The sequence below is a fragment of the Hippoglossus hippoglossus genome, chromosome 24, assembly GCF_009819705.1.
Source record: "Hippoglossus hippoglossus isolate fHipHip1 chromosome 24, fHipHip1.pri, whole genome shotgun sequence".
In the NCBI taxonomy this organism is placed as follows: Eukaryota; Metazoa; Chordata; class Actinopteri; order Pleuronectiformes; family Pleuronectidae; genus Hippoglossus; species Hippoglossus hippoglossus.
The window spans coordinates 16,953,095-16,969,768 of NC_047174.1; the positions used below are offsets into that span (position 1 = coordinate 16,953,095).

Consider the following 16,674-nt stretch of genomic DNA (forward strand, 5'->3'; position numbering starts at 1 on the left):
GTGTTTTCAATGTATGTAGCCACATCCATACTACTAACTGGGCTTGTTGCAGTGTGTCAGGACAGTTCTTGTTCATTAATCTGTCTGTGAAAAATGTCCTGGCATGTTTCTAACTGCTTTGTGTGGAGTTGTATTACTTTTTGTCTGCAGTTTTAATTTCCCTCACCTTGTATTAAGCACTGACTGACTTTCTGTTTTTGTGTTCCTACAGTCCACTTTTGTCTGTGGTCCACATCCTCCTTCTCTGCCACCTCCATCACTCAGCTATGTCTGGCGATATCCTGCAACGGGTCAGGACCCTTACCTTGAACATGAACTACTTTGCCCACCTCCCTCGGCCATGGGACATCGTACCTACCTCCCTGCAGTTGCCGAGCCCCACGGTCAAGGCCTCACAGGTCCCCAGCCTGTTCCGAGAGCCCTACATCCTGTCAGGCTACCGTCCGGTCAAACAGAACTGGCGCTGCTACCTCCTCAGTCTATTCCAGAGACACAACGAGTCACTGAATGTGTGGACTCATTTGCTAGCAGGTCCTGTGCTGCTGATACGCTGGTCTGCCAATGCTGGCGCCCTGGGGTACACCTTGGATACAGCCTCTCTACCTCTGTGCCTCTTCATGGTGTCTTGTCTCACCTGTCTGTTCTGCAGTGCGACAGCTCACCTCCTGCAGTCTCACTCTGAACACGCACACTACCTCTTCTTCTGCATAGACTATGTTGGTATAGCCGTGTATCAGTACGGGTGCTCACTTGGACATTATTTCTATGCGTCAGAGACAACATGGAGGGAGAGCTGCGTTGGGCAGTTGTTTCTACCCGGAGCTGCTTTCTGTGCATGGCTCTTCTGTGCTTGCTGCTGTTTCGCCAAGTTCAGGTACAGGCGGCCATATCCGCTGCAGCGCAAAATCTACCAGGTGATCCCTGCCACACTAGCATACCTGCTGGACATCAGCCCGGTAGTCCACCGCCTGTTGACCGTCACCTGGACACAAGAGTACTCACAGCTCTTCCACGCCTTCCAGATCGCCTCCTTCATGCTGGCTGCCCTCTTCTTCTCCTGTCCAATCCCTGAGCGCTTCTTCCCGGGCCACTGCGACTTTGGGGTCCAGGGTCACCAGATCTTCCACCTGTTTCTGGCCCTGTGCACAATGTTCCAGCTGGAGGCGCTGTTCCAGGATTATGCCAGGCGCAGGGATACGTTGGTGGAGGTATTTGGAGAGAGGCAGCTGTGGTGGGCTTGTGTATCCTTCCCCGCCCTGTTTCTGTGTTGCGTCCTGACAGCAGTCATCACAATGAAGCATGTGAATGAGCAACTGCAGGCGAAACAAGAGAGAGAGTGACAAGTGTCTGTGCTAGTCTGTGTTTACATGCGTGTGTGTGTGTGTGTGTGTGTGTGTGTGTGTGTGTGTGTGTGTGTGTGTGTGTGTGTGTGTGTGTGTGTGTGTGTGTGTGTACTCGTTACTGTTAGCTCTTTGGGACCTTTTACAGCATAAACACTGACCTTGTCAGGGGCAGTGGACCTTGTGGGGACCAAAACCCGGTATGGCTAAACATCATCTCTGAAGATTAGTAGTAACATGTGAAGGGTGGTTATATGTTAAGGTGTGGGTTAGGCATAAGCTGGTCATGGTTAAGGTCAGGGAAGGTTTTGGTTTGGCTGTCTAAATTGAATGGAAGTCAATGAAAAGGATAGCTGTGCAAACCACTGTGTGTGTGTGTGTCCTTTTACATTACATTTCATTTAGCTGACGCTTTTATCCAAAGCGACTTACAATAAGTGCATTCAACCATGAGGGTACAAACCCAGAACAACAAGAATCAAGAAAGTACAATTTCTTCAAATGTCCTTGCATGAGTGTTTGCATACAAAAGTCAGGGATTGGGTATAAATATATCTAATGATAATAATAATAAGGATAATACTCATAAAAAGCCATATTTGTGTAAACGACCTGTATATCTGTGAAGTATGTAATAATTATTTTAATTACTTATATGATAATCAAATAATTTGTGGTCTGGTTCAAGTGACAGCTCTGACATTTTCTGAACGTGTAGCATTCAGTTGTAGTTTGAGTTGTTGTCGCACCTTTTTGTTTACACATGGTAATCGGGTCATGTGGTGTTGGTGACGGAAGCGTAAAGTATGTCACCTGTTCTCTGGTTAGTTGTGAATGAATGGAGAGGAAGTGACGGGGGAAGCCTTACTGTTTACTGTCCGCTGTTAAAGAGTCAGTTTGGCCTTCTATATGCTTTTAAAGACTTGGATCTATTTGGTGAGCCACTAGATTTACAGTAAAAAAAATCACTAAATGCATATTAGATCTCCCTTTTATCATTTATTAACCAGCCGGCACATCAAGCTAGTTAGTCTCCCCTACTCAGCCCAATAAAAAGGGTTTAAGTTTTGCAGAAAATGTCCCAACTCCATAGTTTTCTAACTATGTCTCAGTAAAGTTTGTGACAGTGAATCATCCTCCCATTTAATTACTGCTGGGGAGTCTATTCTTTGGAGAATGCTGATTCAGCATGTTAGTATGAAACACACCAGGATGTCTATATGTGTAATACGTTCTTAATTCTATGAAATATATAAGGATGCAAGTTTTTCTTTTTTCAAGCAAAGGCTGAATAAAATGATTTACTTGCTGTTATTTACTTACAGTTTTGGACAAACAATATTTGACATCTTTATTTGCCACAGAGAACACAGTACGGCCTGAGGTAAGCAGCAGTGTCACTATTGAGAAAGACGAAGAGAGAGAGTGAGAGTGCAGCTCTGTTTTATTTTGCGTTCACTGAGGTGGACGAGCCAAATGGTGGGATTTACATGAGGTGAACAAAGAGGCCATTTTAACGCTGAGGCAGAAGGAGAGACCGCATGCAAACAAGTTGGCAGGACGGTCCTGCCAATGGATAAAGTCCCTCAGAAAATCCAGTTACAGTGCAGTGTGCGTGTGTGTGTGTGTGTGTGTGTGTGTGTGTGTGTGTGTGTGTGTGTGTGTGTGTGTGTGTGTGTGTACATATATAATTGTGAGCACCAGTTTGAGCGTAGAACTTCTGGAGGACATTTTGATGGGGTCCTCACTGTTTTAAAGTCGGAGGGTTAAGCTGTGCTTTTCAGTGATGTGGAATTTGCATAATCCACACATCCAAAAAGATATTGGTGGGATATCTAACATCTCTTTACAACAAAATTAGCAGGTATATGCTGTCTACTTAAATGCAGGTAAATCCACACAAAAAAGGCGATTTCCTTTTCCGTTGTCAGTAGAGGAGTTTGCCTTTCTATTCTTTTCCCCCTGTTGCGTTCGACATCACAAACTGAGGCGCTCTCTCACTTCGCTGTTTTGCCAAATTAGCACATTCACCTGGTTGTCACGATTCCATCACTGCCGATAAGAATCTGTGCCTACTGCAGAGTCATTTGACCCAATGTGCAAATGCCGATTGTATCCATTCCCATGGCAGTCAAAAGCCAGATGTTAGTAGGAGTTAGTGGGTTTTTTTGACCAGTGGAAAAGCGGCTCAAGGTAAATCTCACCCTCTCATATCATCATCCAAGAGATTATTTACGATGAGCATCTTTTCTTGGAAAAGTAAAGAAGCCATAAGATCCGAGAATTCCCATCTCTAGTTCTTTTAGGGTTAGTGTGGAAGGACACGTGAGGTGCACTGTCCTTTTCTCAGGATTCTCCCCTTGGTCCAGGTTATGTATTATTGAGTGTTGTATGCACGTGGTGTCTCATGTTATTTATAAATAAAACTCATTTGTTTTTTAAATGTTTTTAAAATGAACTTTAATAAAATCTACCTCTACCTCCAGAGCAGTGTGTGTGTGTGGTTTTTTTGTGAGCCGACAGAAAACAACACTGTCAGGGGCAAAAGGCAACCACTACAGGCCTGACAGGATCAGCTGGTGACTAGATGACTCACTCACGATGATCTCATCTGTTTCATTATAGTGGTTCACAAAAGAAAAAATCCTGTTCGTGCCTAATTTAAAGGATTGAATGATTTTGATAGAGCAGATGAAAAACTGGTTTATCTCAGCGAAACGAGCACTTTGTTGCACATGACATGTCGGCACAGACGCAGAGTATTTAGAACAGAACCTCTTAAACAAATACATGGTGTTAGGACACTAATGTAAACATCATGTAAGTCCAAACAGAGGAAAACAGGTTATTGTGAGAGTGTTTCACGATCACTCTGCCGTCTTTTTGTCGGGCCATGCACATGCACTGGTGGCCACACCTGTAGACTTTTTAAAGTGTAAATTCCCACAGGTTGACTCTCAGGATGGCCCGGTATCACCGAGTGACTCAGAGCTCAGGCCACCTTTGAAAGGACAAATGCGACATCAGAGCTTTGTTTACCAACCAGAGGGAAACAGAGAGGTTAGAAAATTCACCTGCCAGCATCTCTTGAGATTATTAATTGACATGTTTCAGCATGTTTCTTTTAACCTTTAGAAAAATAGTCCTCTAAAAATGAAAATGTGGTTTGGCTTTAATTATTTATTGTATGTTAATTTGACTGTTGGCCTATTTGTGCAGTCTGTAATCATGCTCTATGTTTACCTGTTAACCAGCCAGCATTAGCACCATGTGTGGTAATAAGCCTGTTTGTGTTTGGGGATTATCTCCCTCCTCTTTCCTCTTGTCTCTGTGTAGGAAGTGCATCCATAATGAAAATTATTATTATTATTATTTCTCGGAGAAAGCACATCTATTGATTTTGTGCCACCAAGTAAAACTGATAACTCTGTTGGAGAGAGGGAGTGAGTCGAAATGGCTGCAGAGAGCTAAAGATGACCTGTTCTGCAGGGCATCAGAAGATGATTATGACAGTATAGGGTTGTTAAACAAGTAGTAGGTGTGGATGAGGGTGTGGGTGTGGGTGTGGGTGTGGGTGTCGGTGTAAACTTTGTGTTGATACCATTGCAAACAAAGAGGAGTTTATTGTAGGTGTGTGGGTGTGTGGGTGTGTGGGTGTGTGTATGAGATTCTGAATGTATTAATTACCTCAAGACTCTGCATCTACATCATAGCAAGTATTGGAATAATTTCAATCTGTTTATTAATAAGCTCAAGCAAAGTGTTGAAAAGTATATAGATTATTTCATACCTTCAGACAGAGGTTTGTTGAAGCTAAGCTAACAGTCTCCATAGCTCTGAACTGAACAGACAGATGTGACAGTGGTACTTCTTCTTATGTAACCCTCAGAGACAAAGTGAATAAGAGTATTATTCAAAATGTGGCAAGTTTCCTAAAAAGACTGAACTAAGTGGTTTAAGTGAAACCAGAAATCAATACAAAGTTCATTTCACAGTCAACAACAAAATGTAAGAACCTTGATTTTTTTCCGGGGGAAAATAGATTCAGGAAATGTTTAACATGGCATGAGGGCAGAGTGACATCTCGGTGCTCGATGGGGTAACTCCCTTAAAGTCTGATAAGAATGTCTGACAGAATCGAGGACAGGAAACTTGCACGTCTTAAGACAAAAAGACTTGCTGTCAACTTCCTTATATGTGCAACCATCTCTCCCAACTTGAGACGTCAGCCACTGCAAGGCAAACTTTAATCATTATCATGATCACATTATCCCTGAAGTTCATGACTCCAGCCCAGACCTTGTCACAATGATCCACCACAATGTCCTCGCTTCCATGTGAACAACTCAAACTGCATCTCTGAAGCACAATAATACAATTCATCCGCATTAGAACAATGATCCTTTTTTTCTGTAATACCTCCATTGTTAGTACGATCTCAGAAGTTCCAGCCAATCAGCTCACTGTACAGAGTTCAGGAAACAGAGATTAACGTGTGTATTGAAAGAGTAGTGTGTCTTGTTCTAGGTATTTACAGCAGATCTATACAAGCCGAGGCAATTAATAACTACTTATAAATACATATGGCAATGTGGCACCACAGAATCAATGCTATATCAAAAGTTTAGGTGAGAATGTGATGTAAAAATGGAAAGATGTGAATATAACATAACAAAGATGATGGCATATTTAAAATGTGAAAAGAACGGAGTATAAAATTGACTCTGTGAAGAGTTGTAGTCTGTAGTCATGTAAACTGCTGCCAGAGTGTGTGTGCATGTGTTTGTGTGTATGTATACACTCTTTTATGTAACCTCATTAGTACCTTTTCCAGCATCTACACTGTCCTCATCAGGAGAAATAGACCTTATGGGGACAAGAGCCTGGTCCTCCTCATGCAAAATGTAATTTCTGAGGTCATGGTTAAAGGTTCAGTGTGTAGAATTTCGTGATATCTAGTGGTGAAGTTGCATGTTGCAGCTGAACACCCCTCACACCACCCTTCCCCTCCAAACATGAAAGAGAACCTGTGGTAGCCTTCAGTTGACATTAAAACTCAAAAGATGTTTAGTTTGTCCAGTCTGAGCTACTGTAAAAAACATGGCGGCCTCCGTAGAGAGGACCAGCTCCTGATGTAAATATAAAGTACATAAATAACAAGGGCCCATTCTAGGGTAAAGAAAACAACAATTGGTACAATTTAGATGAAACACACTAGTAAAAACATCTCTAGGATTATTTTATATAAAGGTTCTGCCAATAGATCCCTTTCACCTAAATCTTACACACTGAACCTTTAAGGTTCGGGGTAAGATGTGCATTGTAGTCTGGTTAAGGTTAGGTTTAGGCATTAATTGGTCATGGTTAAGTTATGGGATAATGTTTTTGTTAGGCTGTACACAATGATTGGAACATAGTGCCAAGTCCAAATAAGGATAGCTGCGCATACCTGGGTGTGTGTATGTGGTCCAGGTATTACTCATATTGTGGACCTTAAATCTGTTCACCCAGTCACATTATAGGGAAGTGTCATCCTTAAGGGGGCCCCATATTGTTATTCTTTAACTTTTGAGGTGAGGAAGTTTAGGTTATTATACAGACATTTCCTCATGTCTGTATCTAGCAACCATGAGATAATATCTCTATGTTTATTATTAAGCTTCTTTATAATTTCAGGATAGTTGAAGCTAACCGTCTCCATAGCTTTGAATAGAACAGACAGATGTGAGAGTTGTACCAGTCTTCTTATGTAACTCTCAAGTTCCCCCCCTCATCCACAGTCAGTGTGAACAGTTCCTCACACACACACACACACACACACACACACACACACACACACACACACACACACACACACACACACACACACACACACACACACACGCACACACGCGCGCGCACACGGGCACACACAGACACACAGACACAAAGACACAGACACACTTGGGTGTTAATGGTCTTTTGTCAGCACCTCCTTCATAACAGAGGGAAAGAGTCCCTCCCTAAGTCACCTGTCTATTGTGAGTCATATAAAGCCGAGGCAGCTGAATGACTGGGCGCAGTTGGTGGCAGAGCTACAGCGGAATCACACACTATCAAAAGTAAGTTATAAACTCTGTTGTTTTATATTTGACATAGATTAAGACTCCCAGTGGTTCATGATGAAGAATCTGTCTACCTGCTGGATCTCAACATGTGACATGCTGTATGTTTACGAGACATCATGGAGACACGGATTTGATTTTGGTCTTGCCATTCTTTACAGAGCACCAGGACAATGGCTCCAGTGGGTATGATTGGCACGTTGGGTTGGTTTTCATCCGCAGAGGTGGGCATCATCTCGCTTGTCGCCTTCCTCGTCCTCAGCGCTACTCTCCTCGTCCTTTGTGCCAGGTGTTTCAGGTGAGGGAAACGTTACATTGATTTAAGAATATTTGAGTTAAGTCATGTGCTCCGGTTTTCTGTAAAATATGAGCTGCTTTTGACCCTTTTAACCCCTTAATGCTGTCACTAAAAGGGAGTTAAAGGAATTCACGTGTCACCTAATGTATGAGTGACTGTGACTAAGCCAGTTTAAAACAAGTCTGTTGGAATGGCTGTTCATTTTTCTCTCTGCACTTCCGAGGCTTCAATTCCTATTCATCATTTTCCAGCAGCAGAACAGAGACTTGTTTGACTTGATAGTTTTTTTGTGAAGGGTGTCGCCTGTTTGAGGAGGAAGCAGAGACGCACAGTCACACATCTTTTAAAGGGAGCTGAGCCAAATGGGCTGGACTTGAGTCATTAAGCGTGATTGACATGAGAAATTCATGTGTGCTTGGGTGTGGGTGTGCGTGTGTCCGTGAAACACATATGTGGTCGTCACCACTCCCACCTGTGGTGACGACACGTGTGTTTTGGCACGCAAATTACTGCGGTTGTCATGCCCAACCTAGCAGTGACATGGGACAACAGTCTTATCTTGTACACTGTCTCTGTACATTCCAGGACTTGTTTGTCACCCAATGGAATGAGATCAGAATGGCAACATTGTGATAGATAGGAGTCAATCAACTCCGAAGATTGTGTATTTAATAGAGCCACTAGAGCCAATGTGTGTTGATTGAGACAACGAGCAGACACGGTGCATTGTTGCATCAAGGAATGCTTTGAGGAAGAAAGACTTTGATAGAACTGCAGACTGATATGTTATCTCACAAGTTCAACTGAAAACGTTGTACATTATATCCTCAACTGTACATGATCATTGAATGTAGCAGTGAAGCAGGACATGAGAGGGAAGGCTGATGACCAGTATAGACACAAAGACTGTGACCACAAGACCCGGTTCACTTGCACGAGATGATTAGAAAGTAGAACATGGAGTAAACTGGCAGAGTTTTAAATCTTTAGAGCCCTAAATCAAACCTACATGTAAACAGGACTGTAACATAAACAGATATGCCTGACACCATCATGACATTTTTTAATCATTCATTTTCTTTGTTCTCATCTGCAGGAAACCTACCAATGCCTACGATGTGAATGGAACAATGGTATGAGCTGCCGCTCTCTCACATTTTATTTTTCTCCCCTTCTCCCGCTTTCTGTCACTCTGTCACTTAACACCTCATTCCATTCACGCAGAAGAACCTCCGGTATTTAAATGTAGCGTGCTGTATCTATTGCAGCTCGTTAGCTGCCTATCCGGAGCAATAAGTGATTATCAGCAGGAGGATGGTAGAGGCTGTGTAGCAGCTATTGGCCTTATTAGATTGAAACCTTTGAGACAAATTAAAACAGATTAGAGTTATCAATAAAGATGTCTTCAATGTTTTGCTCAAAGACTATAAGAAATCATTCGTCAGGATGTTATAAGTGCTTCATGACCAGGATTTATTGAATGTGATTAATACCAATAAGAACAAAAGATTTGTTTATGGAGTAATGAACCAGTAATAATTCCATTTTGTAATTTTCAATGCTTCATCCCAAAATCCATATCAATCAAAATGACGAGCTTAATAACACGCTGACACTTAAACTCTATTACACCTAATGCATTTTAATAAGTTAAAGCAACACAATGTGCTGAGCGTCAGTGGCCTCTGCTGCCACAAGTGGGAGCTGATTCTGCTGGGCTCAGAGTCCGAGCAGTTCAACGTTTGAACAGAAAACAAAGCCCATTAATAGCTTGACCTCATTGAGCAGAAACGTGACTGAGAATATGAATGCTGTTTGTTCAGTGAATTGTTTGACTTGACTTGACCTGATCTACACTAGAGTTCGGCTTCAGTTCCAAGTTTCTTTTATCGAGCCAAATAACCAGCCACATAACCTACGGGTTAAATCTGGAGAATTGGCTACGGAGTTAACCCGTAGTCTGCCAATCACACGTGCACAAAACAGGGGGAGGTTCTCTGGACATACGCATTCACAACAGTAAAGGTGGAGCAGCTGGGTGCAGCAGGCAGAGGCAGGAAGTGACATATTAAGTGACTCATTAACTAAGTTTTACGGATGAAGACTGACCACATAACACATCATAAGAATAGGATAAGTGTTTATATTGTGAAGGGATGTTTTTGGATGCTGTGATGCAGTTAGGAAACTTTGCTACCCCATAACTTACAAAACAGTTTTAGTCAAGCATTACAAGTGGTATTCGCTAGTGGTACATAGCCAACATTAGCATTAACAGCTGTTTACTTACCGGGCTAGAATAAACTTTATACTAAAATACTTGCATAGGGCACATTTTAGGACATGGTTTATAGGTAAACAAACATCTACCACTGGCATAGAAGGAAGCTTCGATCACAAAAAAACAACCATGTTGAACAGTGTTCATAAATAGTTCTTTTGTTCCACTCAAACCGCTCTTTCTTCCCCGTGTTGCGGCAAAGAAAGCTACATTGAGAGTTCGATGGGTGTTGCCACATACCGTGCACAAAGCAAGTTCCAAAACACATTCTTGACAAGCTTCTTTCAGCATTGCATATCTGGAATATAATACATCTTCAGCTGCAAGCAGCAGTGAGTATAGTGGTCCCAGCATGCTTCAAAGAAACTAAATCGTATTGTTACAATGTTATAAGAACATTTGAAGGCAAAATAATACACACTTTCACCAACTAGCCACATTTCTAAGCATGTGAAAAAAGCCTGCCGCCATTGTGTTGCATACAGTATTTACTGATATTGGCATATTAGGTGTGTTTACATGAAGCCTTAGTTACAACCCCTCCATATACTCACCTCAGAGGGCTAATAGCTTTTCAATAACCAATAAAAATAAATATTTTACCATATTAACACGACTACTTCCTGTGCATGCTGCCAGGCTTGACGTAAATATACGTGGGGACGTACGTTTCTCCACTTTGCAAAAAACGGTCATTTCAAAGCATATGCTGTTATCCAGCTGTAGCTTGATGAAGAGCAACAGAACTAACAGAGCTAAAGCGATAATCGATATTCATTTTCAGGGCGCTGGTAGAACATGTGCCAAACCACAGAGGAAGACAAATGCATCAAATATTCATCACTTTCGTCACACAGCTGTTCCAATTAAACAGTGCATGTAAACACCGAACGCTAGACGGTATTAAATTACATCACAGGTAAACAGTTGACCCAAATGTTCACTTGAAATGATTTCAATCAGAATGAAAAACGTGCATAAAACTGCGGATTTTGATGGCTGTGCACTCTGTGATGAGCCTGAGAGAAAAGTATAAACCTATGTTTATTCAGGCACCTGGCCAATCTATCAGAAAGTTATTTGTCAGACACAACCTCCACTGATTCCATTGTCAGGACGGTTCCACACAAGTCAACAAGCATTTCTTTTTATTCTTATCTTGAGTTACTTGTCTGTTACTGACATTTTAAATGTAAAAAAAGAGGACAAGTTATTGCGGCTGACTTTTATCAAGACACTAAATTAGTGGTGAACTTGACATTATTCAATTAGGGAGGATAATATAGTCTGATTCACATCGGTGCACTGACATAAAAGTCCACACACTACTCTGATTAAGAAGATGTGCACCAGATACAGTTTGCACCATTTTCTTAAAACTTTGCATTGGTTAAATCCAATTTACTCATATATAATCATCAGTGAAGTCCAGAAGCCATCTGAACTCTGTAATTGGAATTATTTCCATGTAGCTAGAACAAGTCGACTTAGCCTTAGAGATGGGGTGAAGAGTTCAGACATCCAGGTGGAGCTTGGGATATAACCACTGCTCCTTCACAACAAAATGAGCCAGTTGAGGTGCTCTGGTCATCCGGGTCAGGGTCTTACCTTAGCCCCTTACATTTGACAATTGCTGAGCTAAGTGATAGCTACCTGTCAAAGATCAACGGGAAGAAAAAACACTCGCCTCTCATGATCAACTTTTATATAGACCTTTATGAACAACTACAAAGAAACTCCCACCCTTTTCATCAAAAATGATACGCAATAGCGTTGAGCACAGTAAATGACTGCACCTGGCCAAAATAGTCCAGCACTCAATCCCTTGTAAAACTATTTTACACTAAAGTTTTGTATGGATTAGACAAGAAGGTGAGTTTGAGTGTTGGTGGTCAGAGCCGGTTTCCTCCTGTTTCCAGCCTAAATAATGTTAACTAAGTTAACCAGCAGCTGCAGCATCAAATTTTTAACATGATGTCATACATACATACTGTACATACGTACATCTTTTGATATTTTCTCTTTTTCTCCACAGAAGGTTAGATCAGGGGGGGGAGCCAAAGGGACCAGCGGGGCCAACGGGGTTGCAAGCCCAAACTTGGGGGGAAACACCAGTGAGTTCTCTATAAATTGGACAACAGTTATTATTATATTATATATTGTAAAATATATATATTATATTATATAATTCAATTCAATTTTCATTTCGCTTACTTTTTCTTTTCTAACTTTCCAGACCCAGACTACTCATGGAGGGACCACAAAAGCATGCCTGTCAACACTCTATCTAACCAAAAATAACTAACTAACCAGCCAGTTCCAGTCCTGAACTCTAACCCCACAGCCACATCACAAGCACACTACGGAAAACGAAAAGAAGCAGGAAGAACCAACCACCATCGACATGCCGTTGAACCCCACTCTTCCACCACTGACAGTGTCCCAAATGGACAAACGGACAGAAAAAGAGATGAATGAGGGGAGGTTGGCCTCGTCCTCTGCCAGCTCCAGCCACCATCCGCACCTCGTCTTCGTCACGTCAGGCCGTCCCTCATTCATTTGGATGGAAGCAATTTTTTACATCATCTCTCAATTATGGACTCTGAATTTCATCAAAAGACTTTCTGTCGACTGTTGTTGACTCCTCTGACTTTGTATTCTGTGTTACCATACGATCACAATATACACACAATGGTCTGTGTTGATTTAACTCTGAGTGTAATACTCAGCAGTTATAAGGAAAAAAAACTGTTGCAATCCCAAACTGTTGCTTAAAGTTAATCTGTGTAGTTATTTTTTCAATCCAACAGATTGAGGTGTTGATATATGATTTATTGGCTGTAATATCTCTGATCGGCGCTTACCTATACTGATTTTTGACCCTGGCTGTAATCAACCACGAAGCTGACGGGACAGACTTCCTAACAGGTGACTGTTATAAGAAATTATTCTTGCTGTATACAGAGCTGATCCAATTATATATTTGTCATGAAGCTCTTTACTGAGTATGATGCAGGGAAGCTTAAGGATCACAACAGTGAAAGTTGTATCTGGATTACAGCAGATCATGTGAATGGGTTTGACATTTTGATAAATAAACTTTCTTCAGTCAGTCAGAAAAGAAGATCAGTGCCTTTTCTCATGTGAGCTTGTAAAAAATACAAAGCTACAGCTCAGGGACACTTGGCTTTGAAAAGAGAAAACCTCTCCTAGTGACACAAAAGCCGATTCATTAACCATTTTAACTAAAACGCTCAATCTTTTGATTATGTGTTGTAAATGGCCTGTCCAGCTTTAGAGGTACTGTGGTTGTAGCGTCTCCTGTGTTTGTGCTAAGCATATAGCCAGCTGTCTGCTGGCTATATCTTGATATTTAACAAGTATGACGGTGGCATTGATATTCTCATCTACTAATTCTTTGCATTTAAATCAAATCAACGTCAAATGACATAATGTCAAAGTATTGCTTTAACTTTATATGGTAGCTATATGATCTTTGGATGTATCACTCCTAGCAGCCAATGGCATTACTCATATCTGTATTGTATGGCAATCAGTGAGCAGACTCTTGGTGTTTGTACAGAATGAGAGTTTAGTGTATTGGGATAAAACATGCTAAAACGCTGGCTTGGCCCTGGGATCTTACTGTTTTACCAGCACTGTTTCCTCTGCTGGGCTGGATAGGGTTCTGGAAAACCACGAGGGGGTTTCTTAACATGTACTGCATGTGATGATACTGATTAATTGTGGTAAAAGGGGATTTTTTGTTTTAATCGTTGGAGCACGTTCATTATCAATGACAGGGTCAACCCTCTGTCTGTGTTTGTCTATTTGTATTCCTCTCTGTCTCTTCTTCGAGTTTCTCGGTCAGCTGGTGATCAGTCCCTGGATCTGCTCATGCAAGTCCAAGCTGTAGAACTATCTTCAATGTGAACAGTGAATGATATTCGTGGTCCTTGTGGGTCTCTTTGTGCCGGAAACAAAGACAGTTTCAGCGTTGAGATAGGAGTGGCACCTGAGTCGACTGAGAATTCAAAGTGAACCAAAGAGTGCTCAGTGCCGGGTGGAGTTGTCGTTCTTGTCATACCAGTTGTCATGCCATGCATTGCCAATCTAGTCTGTCGAACTGTCCAAATAAAACACACCCAAGTGGGACTACACAGAAGACAGTGATACTGCGTCTCTAGTCACTGTACTTTGAGGGCCCTGAAAACGTTCTGATTGGCCGGGATCCCATGTGAGCACAAAAGTTTGCTGGTTTCAAGTATAGAGTGTAAATGAAGTTGGACATCTTACCATTTCCTCCCGTTTTGCAAAACTGGTGCTAAAATATCCCAGAAATGTGTGCTAGAGCTATCAGTTTTTTCCAAATATGAACTTTGAACGAATTTGACATGACACACAATTTAATTGAATGTATTATAATACCCCACCCTGCGCGCACTGAGGCAGTTGAACACTCCACGTTGCTCGGCTGCTTCTCTTGGGTGGAAAGCAAACAGGTGAGCCAGCAGATTTGTTGTCATTGAAGAGTAAGCCAGCTGCGACTATTTGCCCATCTAGATTTTTTTAGTGTAAACTCATAACTAAGGAGTCCTTTTCAAAAAAACTACTAATTGTGGTTGTTGCATGTTTTAGTCTGCAAAATGTCCCTTCAGACTTAAATTTAATTTTCTGCAAAGATCAGATTTAGGACAAGCTTTTTCAATATTTTCTAGCCAGCAGGCCCTCAGTCATCTTCTCTTAAAGAGAATTCAGTAGTTACCATCAACAAGCAGTTTTAGTCAGGTGACATGGCTCAATATAAATAGGTCCACAACTTCCGTCCAGACTAAAATATTGTATCTTAACAACTATTAGATGGAGTGCTGTGACATATTTGTCCAGACATTTGTGTCTTCTAACTTTGAAGACATTTCCCCTCCTTGAGGTTGACATGTTTGTTTTTTCTTTGTAAATGTCTCAGAAATGCCTGGATAGATTGAATTGAAAGCCAAGAAGATGAATCCTGAGGCCACGAGCAATCCTTAAACTTCCAATTCGTATTTGTCTGGTGAAATATTTCAGCATAGGATGGAATGGCACAAAATTGCAAGATGATATGAAATAAATCAATGGTCAAATATTTTGTTTAATGAGCAATTCTGTGTGTTTAATGCTAGTTAGCAAATGTTGGCATGTTAAAATGCCAAGCTTAGATGATGAACATGGACAATGTTAGCCCCGCTAAACATAAGCATGTTAGCATTATCATTTGCTGATTTGGTTGCAAACTCCAAGTGTTGTTTAAAAACTCTTTTTCAACAAAAACAGCAGCTACATGCAGGTTCTTGAATGCGTGGAAACCTTCTAAAAAGGCAAATGACTCCTCTTCTGGCAATGGGAGGATTTTTCCTTTTTTTCCACCTTGTCTTTTTTGACGCAACAAATGCGCAAAAGACTGAAGCCCTCTCCCACCTCGCTGTCTTGCCAAATTATTGCATTCACCTGAGTGTCATGATTCCATCACTGCTGATCGGAGCTAGAACTGATTAAAACCTGTGTCATTTGACCCTGGAGTGAATGTCGACTTTATCCATTCCCATTGCAGACAAAAGCCAGATGTTATTGGGTTTTTTGACCAGTTGTAAAAGGGCTTAAGAGAAGAGGCCAGTGTTTCAAATGGAGGATATCTAATGTTATAATGACCTAAAACCCAGGCTGTCGAAGCTTTGCCCACGGACCATCGCCCTTTAAATCATTATTCCTATTGACACTTATTGTCTCTCTAAAAACAACTGCATTCTATTTTCTATAAAGGTTTACCTCCTAAATCCCTCATCTGTTCATGGCATCAATTCTCAATCTGTCGAACCAGTCAAAGCAGTTGGGTTGTCAAGGTCACATGACATGTCATCAGTAAAGGAAGTAGAGAGGGCAGGAATTCGGTCTGCTTTAGGAACAGGATTGGGACTAGGATTGAGTTTCTGTGTGTGTGTGTGTGTGTGTGTGTGTGTGTGTGTGTGTGTGTGTGTGTGTGTGTGTGTGTGTGTGTGTGTGTGTGTGTGTATCCCTCTCTCTCTCTCTCCCTCTCCCTCTCTATGACTGTGTCGGGGCTCAGACCCTAAAATCCCTGCTGACTGGATGTCTGGTGGAAAGGGTGCAGACAGTCAACACTAATCCCGTCTGTGAAACACACACATAAAAGTCGTCTTTCATCTCAGTGTGAGTAATGTTGCATGTGATGTGGGGGGTTGATGTGGAATGAGCAGTTTTATTAGAGTTATTTGCATTTGATCATAACAATTAATGGAGCCTGAATGGGTCCAATCACCGATCTGCATTTTATTTTTGTAATAAAATAACAGTTTATGCTTCTGTATCAGATTAATATTCAGGTTCAGATAAGATTTCAAAAACTGTGGTTTGATACTATTACATCTATATTGCATATTATACAGTTTATTTGCATTGATACGTGTTACCTCCACCAAGGTTATGTGTTTGCCTTTATTTGTTTGTTATTGAGCATGATTATGCAAAAACTACTCAACCAATTTCCAATAAATTTTGTGGCGGCGTGGGTCATGCCCCAAGGAAGACCCCATAAAATGTTTGTGCAGATCTAGATCAGGGGTTGGAGCTGACTTCAACCTTGATTTCTCACAGAAT

The 16,674-nt window shown here is 41.4% G+C and overlaps 1 protein-coding gene and 1 long non-coding RNA gene across 3 annotated transcripts; both read left to right on the plus strand.

The window, feature by feature from the left end:
- Nucleotides 1-234: 234 nt before the first annotated feature.
- paqr8 (progestin and adipoQ receptor family member VIII) lies at nt 235-2,295 on the plus strand. Of its 2 annotated transcripts, none has more exons than XM_034580206.1 (2): nt 235-1,316; nt 1,883-2,295. In XM_034580206.1, exons 1-2 carry the CDS (start codon nt 267-269, stop codon nt 1,964-1,966), a joined length of 1,134 nt encoding a protein of 377 aa, XP_034436097.1. In that variant the 5' UTR covers nt 235-266; the 3' UTR covers nt 1,967-2,295. The 2 variants fall into 2 exon arrangements, with proteins under 2 accessions (XP_034436097.1, XP_034436096.1); XM_034580205.1 differs by having other exon boundaries at nt 235-1,311; nt 1,878-2,295.
- A 5,051-nt stretch (nt 2,296-7,346) lies between these two features.
- LOC117758490 lies at nt 7,347-9,530 on the plus strand. The gene is made up of 3 exons (XR_004613299.1): nt 7,347-7,441; nt 7,606-7,742; nt 8,839-9,530. It is a non-coding gene; the product is annotated as an uncharacterized LOC117758490 (long non-coding RNA).
- The last annotated feature ends 7,144 nt before the right edge of the window (nt 9,531-16,674 follow it).